This window comes from Drosophila sechellia, chromosome 2L, assembly GCF_004382195.2.
Source record: "Drosophila sechellia strain sech25 chromosome 2L, ASM438219v1, whole genome shotgun sequence".
In the NCBI taxonomy this organism is placed as follows: Eukaryota; Metazoa; Arthropoda; class Insecta; order Diptera; family Drosophilidae; genus Drosophila; species Drosophila sechellia.
The window spans coordinates 2,358,793-2,378,110 of NC_045949.1; the positions used below are offsets into that span (position 1 = coordinate 2,358,793).

The 19,318-nt window shown below is 42.9% G+C and overlaps 2 protein-coding genes across 3 annotated transcripts; one reads left to right on the forward strand and one right to left on the reverse strand.

The window, feature by feature from the left end:
* Nucleotides 1-4,332: 4,332 nt before the first annotated feature.
* LOC6613096 (vesicular glutamate transporter 1) lies at nt 4,333-14,497 on the forward strand. Of its 2 annotated transcripts, none has more exons than XM_032721568.1 (9): nt 4,333-4,410; nt 5,185-5,411; nt 5,905-6,309; nt 8,713-9,043; nt 9,449-9,685; nt 10,065-10,715; nt 10,769-10,954; nt 11,018-11,233; nt 11,316-14,497. In XM_032721568.1, exons 3-9 carry the CDS (start codon nt 6,260-6,262, stop codon nt 11,541-11,543), a joined length of 1,899 nt encoding a protein of 632 aa, XP_032577459.1. In that variant the 5' UTR covers nt 4,333-4,410; nt 5,185-5,411; nt 5,905-6,259; the 3' UTR covers nt 11,544-14,497. The 2 variants fall into 2 exon arrangements, with proteins under 2 accessions (XP_032577459.1, XP_002037579.1); XM_002037543.2 differs by lacking the exon at nt 4,333-4,410 and adding an exon at nt 4,820-5,035.
* LOC6613097 (phospholipase A1 member A) lies at nt 14,489-19,244 on the reverse strand. The gene is made up of 4 exons (XM_032721589.1): nt 18,716-19,244; nt 15,177-15,917; nt 14,876-15,044; nt 14,489-14,813 (listed from the first exon to the last, which is right to left on the reverse strand). The coding sequence occupies exons 1-4, from the start codon at nt 18,807-18,809 to the stop codon at nt 14,708-14,710; spliced, it is 1,110 nt and encodes a 369-aa protein (XP_032577480.1). The 5' UTR covers nt 18,810-19,244; the 3' UTR covers nt 14,489-14,707.
* Between the last annotated feature and the right edge of the window lie 74 nt (nt 19,245-19,318).

Genomic DNA, 19,318 nt, shown 5'->3' on the forward strand with positions numbered 1-19,318 from the left:
GTTTGATTCGGGGTGGGCCATGTTTCATGGGGTGGTGACTGCAGCTTAATTGAGTTTCGCTTTGACGGCAACCGCATAAAAGGCAACAACTTTTAAGTATTCGCATTCGCAGCAATTAAAGCACTGCGCCATTGCCATCCGTGTCCTTTTGGCAGGACGATCTGAACTTGGGCAGAGGAAATTTAATATTTTTCTAATGATGACAAACACATTTTGTGGCTTCCTCACACAGATGACCAAGGGGGAAAGATACTTTAACTTTTAGTTGACCTAAAGATAAATACTTTAAAATGAATTAACAAATTTTAAGTTCAATAAAATCCTTTACAAGGATAATATTTCTTTTCTTAGCATTAATTTATATTCTTTATCAAATATCAAAAGGACTAACCGAAGCTTCAATATTATGTAAAACCTATATCATATAGATTGCTCTTGTTAGTCATCCCACTATTCCCACTGATTCCATTTCAAAACTTTTTTAATACTACCACCCTAAATCTTAGACTTCTCGACTTTTTGGGGTGCATAGATGTATGTCTGTTTACAACATCATAAAGTTATCAACTTGAGGCGCTTGTTGTTGCGATGACGTAGCAAACAAATTTTCACATCTAACAATGGGCCCGTCGTCGCTTCTGTTCTGCTGGCTCCGCGTCCACCACGCCTGTCACTCCATCCTGGAGTCATTTTGTCAGCAACGTCGTGCCCATCCTCCCACTCGTCCTGCTGCCCGATCCTTGATGGCAGCATAATTGATGCACTCGAGCGTAAGTGATTAGATTCATTATGATGCCTGGCAGGCAATGGCAACGAATCTTCTTCGGGCAGGCAGCTGGAAAGGGGGTATCAGGTGTCCAACGGCGAATTGAAATGTTTGAGAATTCACAATAAATATATTAAAACCGATTAAAGACCTCGGAAGAGCACGGACTGCCCGTTCTTGCTAAATGATGTGTGACAACATTTTTATTGCCCGCTCTCGGTCACCCTTATCCTGCGGCGTGGAAGGGGTAAAAGCCAACGTGCGCCAACATTAATCAAGGCATTCTAAAGATTCAGGCTAGCATTTATGAGCAAACCCATGCAATTTGAGGGTAAAACTCAAAAAACGAACGCAACAACAGAAAGCGGCACACGCCGGGCGACAAAAGCATTTGCTTCCGGTATACCGCCGCCTGTCACCGGGACTTCTACACTCGACAAAAAATGTCACAAAGCGTTGGAAAAAAGTTGGAAAAAATCCTTGCATTTTTTTTCACATGAAAAATCAAATATGCAGTTTATATATATGGAAACTTTATGGGGATTTCTGTGCATACTGCATACATACTGCATATTTCTGTTCAGTGTAATAAATATGAGGTTTTGTGTTTTAGTAGGTGGGTTGCCTGCGCATTGTAGCTTGAAATAAAGTTGCACTGACTGACGCTTTTCGCCTTTTGTATTCTGCTCTTATTGTTGTTCGGCAAGCGAAGAGAAAAATGTATTCCGAGTGAATAAATGCAATATACTTTCTATGACCCTAATGGATTTCGTTGTTGTTGTACGAAGGACAAAGAGTTGAGCCCTAAATGGAGGCATATGCTAATTAGGACGGGCAAGGCGATTCCTCCATGTGGTGTAGTAAACGAAACTATGGAAATATATGATAGTTTCATGTCTCTATAAATCCAAAATATACAAAAGCTGCAAGAAAAATCTCCCACCGAACAGACATCTCAGAATCCTCCGTTTCATCGCTTCCCCCTCGCAGTTTTCATCATATCTCAGACGCTTCCAGCTATTTGCACACAAACAAAAATAAATATTAAATCTCAGAAATCGTTTTTGTGCAGCGACACACCCTTAACCCCCGACCTGCGAGATTCCCCCATTCCCAAGGATTCGAAATGTTACTCCGCTTACTATGTGGCACGCTTATCGACGAGCACAGCGTTTAGTTTGGTGATTGAGTGGGTGGACATGTGGATTGACAGCATGAGTCTGCTGAATCCACAGAAGCTCATCAATTTCCCGCCACGGTGGGAAACCACTCGCATGCTTTTGCGGATTTCGAGCTGAAATTCGAGAGCCTTTAAAGTCGTCACAGTTTCGGCTGGTAATTAAAACCGCGTGAAACCCTTTCACCGACAGTAATCCACCGACACCCATTCCCATAATTCACTCATAAATCAGACAACGAAAAGCCATACATCATACGCACCGTGGGGAATCCCCCGAAAAAAGTACACAGAGATGACAAAGCTGCAAAAGTTATTTTGTAATTAGTGCAAGCGGCAAGGACGACGGGAGACCGCCGCGTGGATAAGGACACAACAGGCCCAACAGGACAATGATGATTATGCTGGCGCAATGAAATTGAAGACGACTTTCTGCCGAAGCTGCACTAATTACCGCTGACGTGCGATGGGAACTGGGAGGCCAGCGGAAGTCCTCGCCCGATTCCAGGACGAAACTCCGTCCGGGGGACTGTCAACTCAAGTTTGACACTTTTCTGCTGACAATTTATGAGAGCGGGCCAACAGCTAAAGTTACCGATTTGGGCACAGTGGGTGCGGTAGAATCATTTTTAGTAAGGAAAAAATTTAAATTTGTTAAAATCATAGATATATACTGCTTTAAAATCTCAAATGCACATAAAACTTATTGTAATCCAAATGAAAGATATACCACTTTTGTAGATTGAGCATGTAACCAATTTGAAATGTTTGGTTTTTTCCACTGTGCACGATGGGCACTGACTGACACTCGATCCGGCCGACAACGTCGCCACTTAGTTTAGAGTTTTATGAGCGCAATTCGCAATTCGATTATTCTTCATTTACGTCAATCAATGTGGATGGCGCTTTTAGCCGCTAGCCACGCACCCTTAATCGCTTTGTTTAAATAGTAAAACGCTGCACGGATTGGGCATTTTTCGAAATTTAATATCGCAGATGAGCGGCTGTTGTTGTGGCTGCTTTTATTGTGCCGCCGTCTTGTCTGTGGAAATCTGTCTGCCCCGAAGTCTGGCTCATCCCGTAGACGTAGATGTATCTGCAAATGTATCTGTATCCCTTTCGAATGCGAAAATCCCGCTGCCGTTCTGTTGACTTTCCTTTCATTTCCCAGCTCGGCTGTTGCCTCGTCCCGCTTCTTGTTTATTTCGCTTTGCTGTTTACTTCCGCAACTTTATTATAGCTTTTGGCTGAGTTGCAACTGTTTGCTGGCTGTTTGCTTTATGCTTATGAGGGTTAGGCCAACGCGTCGTATTAGCAACGTGGCCAGGACATCTGGAGGGGATCCTGGAATGGGACTGCGAACGGAAGCGGGCATTTCTATGGGGCATGGATTTTTTGTGTGCCATGAATCGATGTGGTTGATGAGAATCGAGGCAGTTGCTCACACTGTTGACCAGGATTATTAGCTACTTAAAGTGGCCATTGAGAATATTCGAGTTGAGCAAGACTTGCACACTTGGTAGTTACTTATAAAACTTGGTAAGTGACAGGCCTAATAAGTACATCCTTTCAGTATATGTGTTGTTTGGATCTGAACACTCTTTTTTGTTTCCTTGGATATTCGGAACATAAACGGCTAATAAAAACAAAACTAGCCGTGTTTATAAATAAGATCAGTTTAGGATCGGCTAATCCATTAAAGAATGCTAATAAAATTAATGATATAAACTTGTGGCCGTTAAACCAACCTGTAACTAATGATAATCCATTAGATGATTTCAAGCTCCCAAATGTGAGAATTTAAAAAGCATCACGTCCGATTCGAATCGATCAAAGCCAAGAGCAAAGGACGCACTTATTTGTAGCTGGTCAGACTCCACGATTCATTTGTAAACGTTCATCCATAAATCGTAGCATTTTCCAAAAATTCACCAAGTTTGGAGCTATTTTGAGCCCCAAGCAGACAGGGGAAAATATTCAAAATGGCTGACATTCGATGAAAAGGCGGCAGAAGGACGCAGGACGTCTGTGTGCCAGGAGGAAAACAATGGAAAATGGCCTGGCAGCATGTTAATAGCATTTCACGCACGACTGAGATTCGCATGCCAACCCAGAGGAGGACATTCCCATGTACCAGGACCTCTGATTGGTTCTTTTTGGCCAGGTGGCGTGCCATTCCCCCACAGCTGTCCCCAGTCTCAACTGCTACAGTTGCCATCCGCCGTCGACCAATACCGAAGGACGAAGGACTCTCGAAGGATTCTCGGGCTTGCGCAGCTGTCGCCTGCGTGGCGAGCTTTTCACCACAGCGGGTGCGAACGGGACGGATGCGTTGATTATGCTGCGGAGGAGCATAATCCTCTGGCAGGACATCCATCTGGGCAGACAAGAAAGGCGAATGCGGGCGCTTTTAGTTTCACTTCGTGCGTTGTCCTGCTGAGGCCAAAAAGCGAGCCTGGAGCTGCGGGTATATAGCTGGGAAAACACATCTAAAATATATCAATAAATCAAAAAATATAGTTCAAAATATCCAAATAATCGTGCTAATATAGAAAGTGTTTCGAAAAAGTGCTGCCTTCCGGCTAGAAGTTGAGAAATCGACGTTTTTCTGGCAACGCCTCGTAATACCCTTGAAAAGAAAATCTCGCACATTCCAGTGGTTGAAAATTTCCAGTGTATATACTACGCTCCTCCCACCCCTTCACCACCCCAACCCCCATTCGCTTCATCACTAGTTTTCCCCAAGCCCACCGTACATACTCTCTAGTATGTGATACATTCCAGGCCGCGATGCCAGCTTATGTATCCATATTCCGCCACCACCTGTCCTCCGCCGATCTTTGGCTGGAGGTCCACATCGCGGCTGATTTTGAGTTGGACGTCACACAGTCTTCAGACAGAGTTGGATTCGGATCACCATCGTCCTCGTCGTCGTCGTCGGTTCCATAGACAACCTGCCGCCGGTCTCGTGGTCAAACTCTGTCTGGATGTTGTCGTCCCACATACTGAGTTCTTAATTGGTTTATCCAAAGTTTTAAGTTTTTCACTTTAGTTTCATTTTTATTTTTGCGGGCGAGTGTTGCTCAGAAAATGTGAGATTTGCTATAAATAATAAAAAAAACCATCAATGAATTTTTAATGATATAATTTAATATATTAAAAGGAATATATATATATTCTTCAAAATAAAAAAGCTAATTATAATTACCTAATTCCATATCCCTTTTTATCTCATTCGCAGCGTATCGCGTATTGAATAATCAAGCTATATAATCTGTTATCTGTGTACCTTATTTGTGATATCCTAACCAACAACAACAAAGTAAATGAAACGATTTTCGTTGTCTACTAACAAATAATTTAAGCCAAGTTAATCACCAAAAATATCTGTGCTTAAGTTACGACTAGAGGCCGATTATATAATCTTGCACCAACTACGAAATGGATTACGTAACTCTGGTGTGGCATGTAAGTAGGCGTTGTGGCCAAAGGTCAAAAGTACAACTGTTTTGGGGGAGGAGCTTCCAATGGAATCTTCTAAAGAATTTTGTGAAAATGCGTAGACCTACAAACTTATTTGTGGCAATAAATTCAAAATTCCTACTCTAACAATAAATTTGTAATTGTAAATTGTAATTCTTATAATTCCAATAATCGTAACTTTGCTAACTCTTTCGAAAGAGATTACCCCAACCAAAAGAGGTGTCAAATTTCATGCTCACACCAAATGAAGCATAAAACGCTATCAAAACAGCTCACAATGCCAGAAATATTTACAAAATGCTCTGCCGGCTCAGTAGTTACCCCTCATCACAACCATTTCGAAATCCTCGTGAATTTATGAACATAAGCGGCTTACAAGAAATGTGCAAAATGATGAAATTGTACGAGACTTCTGCTTATCAGCAGCAGAACACAAATTGCCGACCCATTAATAGCCGCATACAAATCTCTTTTGCAGGCACTGTAAATGAAAATGCACAAACTCCACGAGAATCGAAATCATATGGCGACCAAGTGAAAATCCCCCGCTGAGAGAACGAGACAACCCGAAAATAGAGTCATCAAATTTGTGCTGGCTTCACGGAAATTAACCGCCGCCGATTCGCTACGCTTATATACACGGCAATCCGCCGTGAAGTAGGCAACAAAATATATTTATGCGCCCAAGTGATAACGGCGCAAAGGCAACGAAGCACGACAGACGCTGACTTGGGCGAAAGGACAGCAGCAGGAGCAGGACTCGGTGATCCGGAGGCAGGGGCGGAGTGAGGACAGGCGTCTGGGAAAATCAGTACTACTAGCAGAGCAGCAAGATGAAGGGTCTGACGGCGTTTAAGGAGAAGGCCACGGGCCTGTTTGGCGGGTGAGTCGATATGATATACTCTAGTAAAACCAGACAACAGGGTTTGGGTCTTACACAATATTCAGATTTAAAAAAGAATATTTTACCAGCAAGAGGAAGCACATTTATATATATATATTTGAAATATATCCTCATTTTGTTGGCAAGTGTACAGCGATGACGGGTGGCAATATGCCCGGAATGAAATATGATTGCAATCAAATGGACCTGCGAAGAACAAAAGGGAGAGAGTTCAATTTAACGCAAGGATGGTCGGTGCTCGTGGTTGGCTGAACTTGACCATGCCAGGATAATGCAGTAAATATGTACCGATATTGATACGCACTGGCGACTAGCCGGCGTCGCGAAACTTCGGCACGTGTCGCGCCCCCCGGAAAGTTGTAAAATTATTGGCATGCTTAACAAGTCATTAGAGTGGGTTTCAAGGGATTCTAAGGACTTTGGACCTGGGAGTTTTCACTGGTGACAACAAACGCAGTGGCATGCGGACGAGCTCACCGGTGCCTCAGGAATTCCGGGCACGTTGGCAGCACGTGTCCGGGAACTTCAACTCCGGCACCTTCGATTGCGGACGAAACACAATAAAGTCGTGCCACTGGGGCATATTGGGCAAACACTCGATGAATGTGTGTGGTCGTGGTATGCAATTTGATGGCACACCTCGTCTGATTTCTCAAGGACCTTGGGTGCTAAATTAGAAATTGGAACAATAGGTGGCACATCGCTTTCATTACGGAATGTGTTGCATACCGACGAAGGGCTGCTGCAGCGCTTAAGGCAAATGAAATTGATTTTTACGAGCTGCGAGCCGTTTCCGTTTCCGTATCCGTATCCATTGCCAACAGAACCTGCCGCTGAAGCGCTCGAGTGGCACTCGGCGCGAAGAAATTGAAATGCCTCGTCGGGGGAGTGCTCAAGGAGTTCCTTTATCCTTGCCAGTGAAAATGAAATTAGAATTGCCATTGAAGACGCGGTCGTGTCGCTGACAAGCCCCCATTCTCCCACTCCCCCTCAGTGGCAGAGCATCTTCATCACAGTTGTCAGGGCAAACTAAAACACTCCATATATATATCTGCGAATGTGCCCCATTTACATCTCTAATGGTCGCGTTTTGTGGCCACGTTAAAGTCAAAGGCGAATTGTACAAAAGCCTTCTGCTTGTGGCGCCAGTTATCCTTAATCTAGGCGGCGCCAAAGAGTCTGCAACATTTTTACTGACAATCAATGCGGAACTTCAGCGCCAAGGATAGTTTGGCTAGTCGTCAAAAAATTTGGTGTCTAAAAAATGCGACGCTGAGATGTTCTAAAATTAATATAAAAATTTGGAAAAAATAAAAATAAAATAGTGAAGTCAATCATTGAAAAGTAACTAGCTATTTATACTCCAAACCTTTAAATGCCTGTTATCATTCATATTTATGTGACTGATTTTTCAATGCCAAGATCTTAATATATATTACCTCAAAATGGTAATCGAATCCTCTTTGGTCCTACAACAGATCTAATGATGGGCATAACGCAGTCCCTTTTGGCGAAGGGCATCAAATTGGCGTCAGCCTTAAAGTCGGTCAAGGCGCAAGTTGCTCGAAGGACGCAAGTCGTTCCCTCAGCTCCTTTTTTTGCTCTTATTCAGGAGGTCCTGCGTGACCAGACGAGGGTAGCTTTGGCGGCAGACAGTTGAGTTATGTGACAGGCGGCGACTTCGACGACGGCAAAGTTATATCCACTGTAGTGGCTTGTTTTTGGCTGGTGGCTGCTTATTAGTTTGTATTGCGTACTTATAGGGACTTTGTCTGGATATTTATGAAGAAAAATTCCAAATGACGTGGAGAGTGAGAGGGGCCATATCTCAGTTGATGTGTCACTTATCTCGGGTTAATGGCTTGCTCGGGGTGGTTAGGTGGCCAGGGGTCACCCCAGTTATCAGCCCAGCTAGCAGCTAACACACATCCATCAATCTGCTCGGTGACAAGGTCTTTTAACTGTGTTTAAACTGGGAAATCAAATCTGGAAATGCGATTGCGTATTCCTCTACCTGCTCCAATCAACTTTAAATACCCGTAGCCCAGCTATCGGCACTTAATAAAATTGAATTTTATTCCACTCCCAGGACGTTCAGAAAGTTCCTTCTGCGATTCCTCCCCTTAGTCACCACAATTCCTCTGGGACCCTTGGGAAAACAACAACATCCTCCGGTGGGCGAAATAGGATGGGGGTGGCAGCTGTTGCCGCTAACAAGCCGAAAATATTTGTGTTTTCACGCCCTCTCGTTGACCTGTTGATTTGGCCAGCTATCCGCTCTAATTGGCATGAATTATGCCCCAGGATAAAATTGCTGGAATATGCTACAGAATTGAATTAACTAAATGCATAATAAAGATCTTTTTTGATTTTCTTCCACAGCCTGAAGCCCAATATGGAGAAGTTCGAGATATCGCAGAGCTATCATGGCGGCCACGGTGGCTACGAGGAGATGGAGGGGGGCGACCGGGAGGGACGCGGACCGGGCGGCGGCCACGCCTACGACGACGACGACGACCGGCCCGACTCGCCCGCCTCCTTCGAGGAGATCGAGCGCCCGCCGCTCCGCAAGATCGACAAGTACTGCAAGGCGGAGTGTCCTTGCATGCCGGCCCGCTACACCATCGCCACCATGGCCTGCGTGGGATTCATGATCGCCTTCGGCATGAGGTGCAATATGTCGGCGGCCAAGCTCAAAGGCGAGCACAATGGGGTGAGTGCTCACAGGGGAATAATCTACTTACAATCCTCTTAACTCGCTTTATATTCAGCTTAATAATCTTTAAGCTCTACACGGTAACCGATTTTAAAGTTGTTCCTTAAATTATTTGCATATTAAATTGATTAAATTCTCGGCATCAAATGAGCATTATCCATAAAATTCTCTTCATTTGACGAGAAGCTGCTGTCAATTAGGGAGTGTGTGGTGTGTGTGGGTGGATGTGACTCAAAAGTCATACATACACAAAAGGACACGCCCCCACACAGACCCATCATAGAAACCAATTTGAAATTCTGAATCCTGCTTGACGCTCGTTAATAAATGCCTGGAGCGCTTTTTAATGATTGCTGAGCTTCCGTCACTCACCCCGTAAAATGTGTTTCCGGATTTTTGCAGACTGTGTTCATGAACTGGACGGTCGCCGTGGAGAGCCATGTGGACTCCTCCTTCTTCTGGGGCTATCTGGTGACGCAGATTCCCGGCGGCTTCATCGCCTCCAAGTTCCCGGCCAACAAGATATTCGGGCTGTCCATCGTGAGCTCCGCCACGCTGCATCTCTTCGTGCCATTCGCCATGACCCTGATGCACGGTCATGTGGTGATTTGCGTGAGGGTCCTGCAAGGCCTCTTCGAGGTATGTAGCCCAACCAAACTAACAACTTGCCCAATTCGATTTCGCCACAGATCAAAGCCGGGGATTACGGCTGCGTGATGTTGCGAAAATGGGGAGGGTTAGATTTTGCTTTATGATAAAGCAAATATGTGAAATGGAAACATGTCCTAAGCCCTCAATGGGATGGGGGTCCTGGCAGGGCAGGAAAAAATAACAAAAGCATTTATTTTAATGCGATTTCTTTGTGCCAAGGACTGGGGAGTATGTAATTTTTCTTCGACTCGGAAGGGAGCGAGTGTTACTTTGCAAAAAGGATGTTTTAACTATATTTTAGATTTATCTTTTTAATTTCACAAAGCACATACCATATATCAATTTATTTCAACATAATCTTTCTTAGGGCGTCACCTATCCAGCTTGCCACGGTATCTGGCGTTTCTGGGCGCCGCCCATGGAGCGCTCCCGACTGGCGACGCTGGCCTTTTCCGGTTCCTACGCGGGCGTGGTGGTGGGCCTTCCGTTGTCCGGACTTCTGGCCGATGCCGTGGGCTACCAGGCGCCGTTCTACGCCTACGGGGTGTTCGGAATCATATGGTACATGTTCTGGATATGGTTGTGCTTCGAGAACCCGCGCAAACATCCGGCCATCAGTATACCCGAGCTGAAGTACATAGAGAAGTCGCTCGGGGAGTCGGCTCATCCGACGATGCCATCTCTGAAGACGACTCCGTGGCGGGAGATGATGCGCTCGATGCCGGTCTATGCCATCATTGTGGCCAACTTCTGCCGCTCCTGGAACTTCTACCTCCTGGTGTTGTTCCAGTCCTCGTTCCTCAAGCACAAGTTCGGTTTTAAGGTGGAGGAGGCGGGCTTCGTGGGCTCGCTGCCCCACTTGATCATGACCACGATAGTTCCATTTGGCGGCATGTTGGCGGATCACCTGCGAAAGAATGGTATTCTGTCCACCACCAATGTGCGCAAGCTCTTCAATTGCGGCGGCTTCGGCATGGAGGGACTGTTTTTCCTATTCGTGGCACATTCCTCAACGGCGGTAAGTTATAAACAATTGTCTATATACTCAACACTATAAGTTGTCTTTTCCAGACGGGTGCCATGTTTGCCTTGACCTGCGGTGTGGCCTTCAGTGGCTTTGCCATATCCGGTTATAATGTCAATCACCTGGATATTGCTCCCCGTTATGCCAGTATATTGATGGGTCTTTCGAATGGAATTGGTACTCTGGCCGGCATCATCGTGCCCTATGCCCTTGATGGCCTCATCCAAGCTAATGTAAGTTGGAGTTTATCAATGTAAGGTCGTTTCTGTAGCTAAGACATTTATTTGGTATTGTAGCCTACCGGGTGCTGGACTACAGTCTTCACCCTGGCCGCCTGTGTTCATTTGGTTGGCTGCACTTTCTATGGTTTTTTCGCATCCGGAGAGCTGCAGCCGTGGGCGGAACCTCCGGCCGAGGAGCAAAAGGTGTGGGCTCCACCACCAGGTGCCATTACCAACACGGATCCTAGCCAGGCGGGCATGCTGGGCGACTACATGAAGGAAACCTCTTTCGTAAGTAAACAAGTTTAAAAAATATTAATTTAGTAATATTTTATATTTTATTATATTATATTTGTATCTTTTTGTTGAATAGGGTGCCCCGGAGTACACTGAGCAGAGCCAAATGCAGCAGTCGAATGCCATTAGCTACGGCGCCACAGGACACGTGGCCAACAATCCCTTCGCCGTGGCCAGTAGTGCTCCGCCCATTGCGGAGGAGGATGCCCCACCGGCCTACGGGGATGTTACCAATCCTGGGCAGTATAGCTACACGCAAGGACAAATGCCGTCCTACGATCCGCAGGGATACCAGCAGCAGTAATGGGTTCGCCATAGGTCACTGATATATATCATAGCTTTTAGTTGTAGTCGGAAATCGTTTGACGTTTATTGTTTGTTCTCGGTGTGCCGTTAAAGTTTTCCCCCATTCTCTCTCTATTTGTTGAGTTCCAGCGATGGAGGGATCCCAGAACTTTCCATAAGCATATAAATATATAACTAAAGAGTAACGAATTTGTCAGCGAATAAGGGGATTCCACATGTCACACTAACACAATGAAACTATGTACCTAAGAGAGAAACTACATATGCACACACAGCAATACCGATAACCACTACCAATACCATTAGCCCACATAGTCCCAAACTGGCCTAATCGATCTATAAAGCATACATAGTATATACTATTAGGGTCTCGCTTACGCGAATTTCTATTTACATGCTCCGAAAACGAAACTGCAACACAAGATAGGGAAAGAACTGGAAATATATACTCAACACTTGTGTATATCATAAATCACATAATCCACACAAAGCCTATGATAATTATATTTATATCGGTATAATCGTATATACATATATAGCCAAAGATTGTTGTTGAACTGCGAACTGCAAGTTTTATTACCGTTGATGATATTACCTTCTGTGTAAAGAGAACATTTTAATCAAACCCAAGCAATTGTTGATGTTCGGCACGAATGATAACCATAAAAAGAACTAGCTAATCAAAAGTAATAAGAATACTCTGTTAACTAATTACAGTTTATGTTTGTTGATATTATTTAATTCATTGATATTAATGCACCGTATGCTTTTGTGTTTAACTAACATGAGCAAGGCATGATGTAGGTACTAAAAATAATACTTAAGTAGATAGCCGTAGGCGCATATAACCTCAGACTTGGTCTTCATATGCTCACTACATTTAAATAATATTAAGCTAAAGGAATACTTAAAATAAATGTTTTCAGAGGGTTAGGTTACTTCGAACTATTCTATAAATTAATTTATACTAACGACACAATCAGTTCATTTTGAGTCAATCTGCTTACTTCGAGTTTTATTTACTTCTTCTTATAAACATTCATAATTTTGTAAGCCTAAGTACAAGTAAAATGATTACTATATAAGAAGTATTAAATCTCTCTAAAGTAATAAATTTAACCAATTTCGAAATATCTAGTAGATTGTAAATAAATTATTTGACGTAATTTAAACTTTTTCGTTAACGTTATTATGCACAACTTTGATTTAAAAGCACAAATTTAACTTACAAAATGCACTGTTAATTATTTCGTTGTTCATTAGTTCAAAGCACCACTTGTTAATTTAAAGTTGTTACATTTTAATTAGTTCTTAGTTGAGGTTTTCAATTACTGCCGCAAATACATATTTAGACGCACTTACTTTCGTACTGTACCATTGAACATGCAAATTTACACAAATTATTTCTAGTCGTCTGTATATTACCCGATCGTATTAAGCTAGCCACCAGTATGATAAATAACTATATAAAGGTAATTTAAATTATTCACATTTAAATCACTATGTATTAAAAACGTGAACATTTTCTAACTAAAAGAGTCAATTCTAATACCGTAATTTGTACAGCGCAGCGAATAAATAATCACACAGATACTCGTATAGCCACTTACAAATAGCTATTATATATTACAATTTTAAATGTTCTTGGATCTCAGTTCCAATTGAAGACAACAATACTGCTTGTGTAAGCGACAATACCTAGTGAAGTAAGCCTAGTTAATAGTTAAAACATTTCCATTGACCTATCATTTTTATTTACTTACCATTATGATTCGATTTTAGGCTCAAATTTTTAAACGAATGCTCGCGCAGGCAATTAAAAATGTTGGCCACTGGGGCGTATGTGTAATATTAGGTTAGTGTAACATCCATTCTGTATATAAAACCGATTCTTCAATTGAGTATGGTTCTTTTAATCTGGAGGCCATAACAATAGAGATTTCGATTTGATTTCCCTTTTTTAGTTGTTGAGAGATACTCAAGCTCTCGGGGCTGTGTGGACAATAATAACATAAATATGTTAACCAGAAAGCCACGGTTAAACTTTTGCTTGCTAAGATACAAAAAAAAAGTAATGAAAATCACTTGACATAACAGTTTGTAAATAAAGCGTATCTCGTAGTTGAATGCCATCATTAAATGCTTTTGTGAGTAATTTAAGTGTACATAAAGCCAAGTCGAACCGAAGCATAACTAAACCTAAACGAGCGCAACTTCAATAGTGTTAAACCATCAGTTTTGGCTATAATCAGTCACAGAAGAACAGGTCACATCTAGGGTATTTTAACTACTAGCCAAACATATATGTTGTGCATGGAGATGAATTGAAAGCGTGAAGGACATGCATTAACTTTCATACAGAAATATAGGCGCACAATACCAGATATATGCTATTAAAATAAATCATAACTATCTTCTAATCATTAATCAAATGACAAAGGGGCTGCGGAATCGCCTCCACAGAATCTTCTGAATATTTAAAAGATGTAGAATGATATTACCGCTATACTTAAACCGTGTATATAATTAGTAACAAAATATTCTTTGTGTTCTGTATACACGATATAAAATATTGAATCAAAATTATGAATATTAAACGCAATCGGAGATCCCTTTTCTGGCAACACCCGCCCATGTTGTATAATTTGTATGGTAGCTAAACCAAATTTAAATAAAACTTATATATTTCAGTGTATGCTCATTAAAGAAACCAAAACGAATATTTAAAAAACATAACCGAATAAAGGAGAGTTAAAACCCCTATTAATTTAAAAACAGAATAAATCTGGCAGTCTTCACCAATAACTCTTGAATTTCATTACCAGAAGTTATGATATAAAGTCCTTGCATGAGATTACCATATGAATACCATAATGAAGGTCATTAAACCACAACAAAATTAAGCCTAATGAAATGTATTTGGAATTCAATAAAACGAACATGTTAAAATTATGCCAAACAAGTTAGTTTTTTATTCAGCATAAAACTTAACTATTTATTTGTACAAGTCCCAACGAAAAAATGGCTGCATTTAGAACTAATAACAAAAATATGAAATAAATAGGTATCGATTAGGAAACAAGCTAAAATCACATGAGTGCTACGGTGTAGAAGATGCATTAATCGAGGCATTTTTCCAAAAATTCATTATACAATTTTGCATTATCTCCGTACTCCCTGGTACTCCCCATTCGATCGTCCTTTTCCCGGAAATCCGCGAGCAAACGGCGCCTTGGCATTGGTGGTCACATAATAATTCCCTCGAGCTCTGTGGAAAGTTAATGTTTTGTTACAATATTCAATAAAATGTGTGTTTAAGGTATTCCTTACTTGTGAGAACAGTGTTCGCCCATTAGCACATACTCCGAGTCCTTGGGCTCACACCAACCAATTAGATAGGAGAACAAGTTGGGACACGGACCCGCATAAAATCCCCGCGTGGTCGTGATGGATTCAATAAAGTACGGGGTGACTTTTGTGTGATCACAAGCCAACGTTTCTGGGGGATAAATGGATAGTAATATTAAATAATAGTAATATTAAGTTTAATTCGTTAATATTAATTAATATTATTAATTATTTCATTAATATTAAATTTAATATTATTTTAATTCAATTAAATTTTACTTACGAAACAAGGTTGCCGAACCCACACAAGCTGGTTGCCGCGTGCCTCCGTTCACATAGAAGTCCGCATGACCACTGGAGTGCCACTGCCCCAGGATTCCAGCTCCGGTGTGCAGGACATCCACAAAATGGGCATCCGTCGTATCCAGATCCCTGGAGTTGTTGGCCCCGGCATAGAAGAATATCGTGGGATCCAGGGCGGTGATCCTTCCCAGCTTGCCCTCCTCCGGCTTCAAATAGTTGGCCACCAGACCGGCGATGTGGGCACCCACACTGTAGCCAATGAAGTGCAGGTCATCCGGCTGGACGCCACGAGGATGTCGGGCGAGGTATTTGACCAGCTGGGAGATGCACAGGCTGCCGAACCGAGGAGCCCAGTCCATCTGACTCAGACAGGGTTCCTTAACGGCATCCGCGTAGTCCACTATGATGATGTTGTACTCGCCCACACTGAAGTAGGCCTCCCGCAGATCCGGACTGGGACTCAGAGTCCTGCCGCCCCCGAAGCCATGGATTATGATCTTGGTGGGATGGCGTGGATTGAAGTGGGTGTAGTACAGTGCGTTCGGATCCAGGACATCTATGAACTCCGGCTGCTCCTGGGTGCGTCTCGTGTACAGATAAAACTGGATCTTCGGATGAGGGCAGCGGTACGGCTTTTGCAGGCAAGAATCCGTCACATAGACCTGCGTTTGGTTTTGTCCAGCCGCCACGGCAGCTGCCACCACTCCCGCATTTTGGGCCGCTGTATGGAGGATGTGAGATTCAAGATACAAGATTTTAGTTGACAAACTTGTTTCGCTCTGCGAGATATTACATTTAATTACATAAGCCGTTGGCAGCGACATTGAATGCTTGCAATTTGGCACGCTGCAAATGTCATGCGATTGCTGTTGCAGTTGCAGCAGCAACATTCGGTTGCAGAAAGTAAAAGTCAGGCCCAAACGGAAGTGACGCTATTTTCTGTGGCCTCCTGCTCTTTGTTTGCGATTTGCCACCAACGACTGGGTTTATTTTTGACAAAACGCGCCGCTCATGATATAACTGGAGCTGGATGCGGAATGAGTATGCGTAATTTATTCATCCGACTCACGGGGGAAGGATCCCATTTGAGATCGGCTTATCTGACACCTGGCTCGTTGCCCGCGAACAGATATGCGCCAAGTGGTTTGGATTCGCAATTGTGATGGATGGGTTCACATGTGTGGTTAGGTTGCCTGGTTATTACATTACTGCATATTTTATGCATCAATGATTTTTACAATTCATTTAGTAATCTTTAATTTAGGGTATAGAGGTACAAAATGCAAAATGATCACACAAACTGGCTGTAATATTTTTCATAACTTATAGCCTCGCAATAATTACGGAGTACTTAAAAGTTCTTAACGAGAGAGACAAATATGCGGCTAACTATAATAAAATAACATGTAGTAAACAATTCCTGCCACTTTTTGAACGACCTTTATATAGCTCCAACTATCTTTCCTGTTCGCGGTGTTGAGCTCACCGCATGCGTATGAAACCCAAGTAGTGCGCTTTGAATCTAAATGGCCAAATTAAAAATCTAACGTAGCAGACCTGAGAATCAACCTTCAACTGGCGCTCAGTTGGTGGCGCCAAAATGTTGACTAGCAATTGGCCCACTTGTGGTTGGAGTTAGCCTGTAGTTAAACGATAACCGAAAGTCATGCAACCGGTCTATGAAACTATTGCAGATGCAGACTCTTGCCGGTTGGGTGGCCACTGGAAATACCCAAAGATATCGGCTGCCTTATAGGGCAGATACATATATATATATAAATACCCCAGCGACACAGTGAACACGACTTGTTTCACTCCCATTGCGATGACGAGTGTTCGTTCGTTAGACCAGCAGCTGGTTGAATTAATCATGCAACGAGCGTATTTTTACATCACAGAAGGGGCAGCATAATGCCACTCAACCGCCCACCGATATCCGCGATACAGACAAAGAAAATTATATGCTATAAATGCAATCGATAATGAGATGAATTATGAATTGGTATTAACTAAACCATTTCACGTGTTTTTGTATTTCCAATAGCTTTTTTTGCCCTTTCATAGGACCTTTACTAGGATCCTTTTCTTTCCCTGTAACCATATCAGTGCCCACCCGCACTCCACTCTGCTCCCCACTTAGCGGTGGGCTGTGGTCGCGGTCATGCCTCAATTGTGTTGAGCTTTTCAGCTGTTTTCATTTGTTTTTCACAATCGCTTATCTCGGACTTCGTGAGCTGCTTTTTCCAACTTATGTAAGTCCACCTCCTCCCCTTTTCTATTTTCTTTTCCATTCGGGCATTACGCACGCCAATTAAATGACTTTTTTGGGTTTGTTTATGTTTTTTGGCGGGAAAACTTCATGGGGAAATTTTGGCTGCATGGGGCTGGCCGGAAAACACTGTCCAACTAACACAAATCAGTCCCGAAACGGAAGCAGTCGAATGCGGAAGGAGAAAAGAGAGTTGGACGCGAGACACGAAATATTAATCGCCTGCTAAGTGAAAGATGATTTTGGGTTGGCTCGCTTTTGACTTTGTTTATTTGTGGGTTTTTGTGTTTTTTATTTGCCATGAGTCATGGACATTGTTTGGCTTGTTTTTTACGTTGGTTGTTATTGGCCAATTGACTTCGAATCGATATCGAGATTTGTGTGTCATAACCTAAGGCTTAACCTTATTTTTGGCGGTGGCAAAATACATTGCATGCCTTGGATTTTAATTAGATAATCATTTTGGCACGGTTCTTAAAATATTTCTTCATCACAGGCTTTAATGTAAAATTAACTGCTTCTAGATTTTAACATATAGTTGACCTGCTTTAGAGCTATAATTGCTTGGATTTCCTTGGGTTCATTAACCAGCAATCTGGCCTAATGACAGCCCTCTTCAAAAGCTTTTATTCTATATCATCTGGCGGCCGTAGCCCTCTGAATGCACTTGAATTCAAAACTTGACACTGACACGCAGCCCTGCAAGGCGTATGCGCCCTGTATGACACTTTTGTCGGCGGCAATAAAGTAATGCCGGGCACTAAATAAATTGCAAAAGCTACAAAGAGTGTCAAGGTGCAGGGCCAGAAAAATATGAATAAATTAAGTGCCTAAAATTTTAGAGAGTTAGGGACGGACTTAAACGGTAGTCGGGTCAATTAATTAATTCGGCTACGTGAGATTACAAAAGTCACACCATGACAAGGCAGCTGTTTTGTGTAGGATGAGCCCCTTGAAGTATTTGGTACTCGAAGATAGGTCTGTCAAGATATTTAAATTGTTGTTGACCAAGAAATGAGGCAAGGTCGAAATCGGGAGAGGAAAATGCTGGTAAACATTGTGCAACTAGTTAAAAATGAAATTTAAAACGACGCCAATTTGAAGTGTCAACAGAAACAAAAACAGCAGACACAATGACAGGGCCGAAAGATAGATATTGGGGAGAAAAAAGTGCCAGCCAGGGCGAAAGTAAAAGTTTAACTTAAATCTGTGTCTTTTTGGTTTTTTCTTTTAGCACAGCATATACGAACCGGCGAATTCCAGGCGAAAGAGTGTAAAACTCACGCAGAGCAGCTGCAGCCAAAAGTCTGCACGTATTGGTTTCCTCGCGCACTGTAACCACATGCTTTTCCTTTTTCGGCTTTTATGTTTTGCAAATTCACGCTACTTTTAATTTCAATTGCAGTTGCAAGTGCTGTTATATAACTGGGTTGTATCTGGCGGAATCTCTGAACTCTTCTGGGCTTTGGGTCAAGGCCTGCTCGTTGACCGGCGACTCAACTGTCTTAAAGTGCGAAACTCTTGCTTGGGCACCAGCTCGAGAGCTGGTCATTGGACTCGATTTCGATTTCAATGCACAGCAAGACGACGGCAAAGCTGGCGAGGCATAATTCCGGCTGCCTCTGCGCAGAAATTGATTCAGTTTTGTGTTTTACCACACTTCTTTTACAACTGCGGGCACGCGCGGTATTCCAAAGAGATTGGCCACCAATCGATCTTGGCTTTCACCGCCCGAAGTTCGCGTACACGTGCGATTCGATTGCGCTCCGTCGAGCCACTGACTTGCCGAGTTCGTGTCCCAAGTCTTTCGTTTTTGGGGCTGCCTAAAAGTTCGTACTGGCACTGGCGAGCAA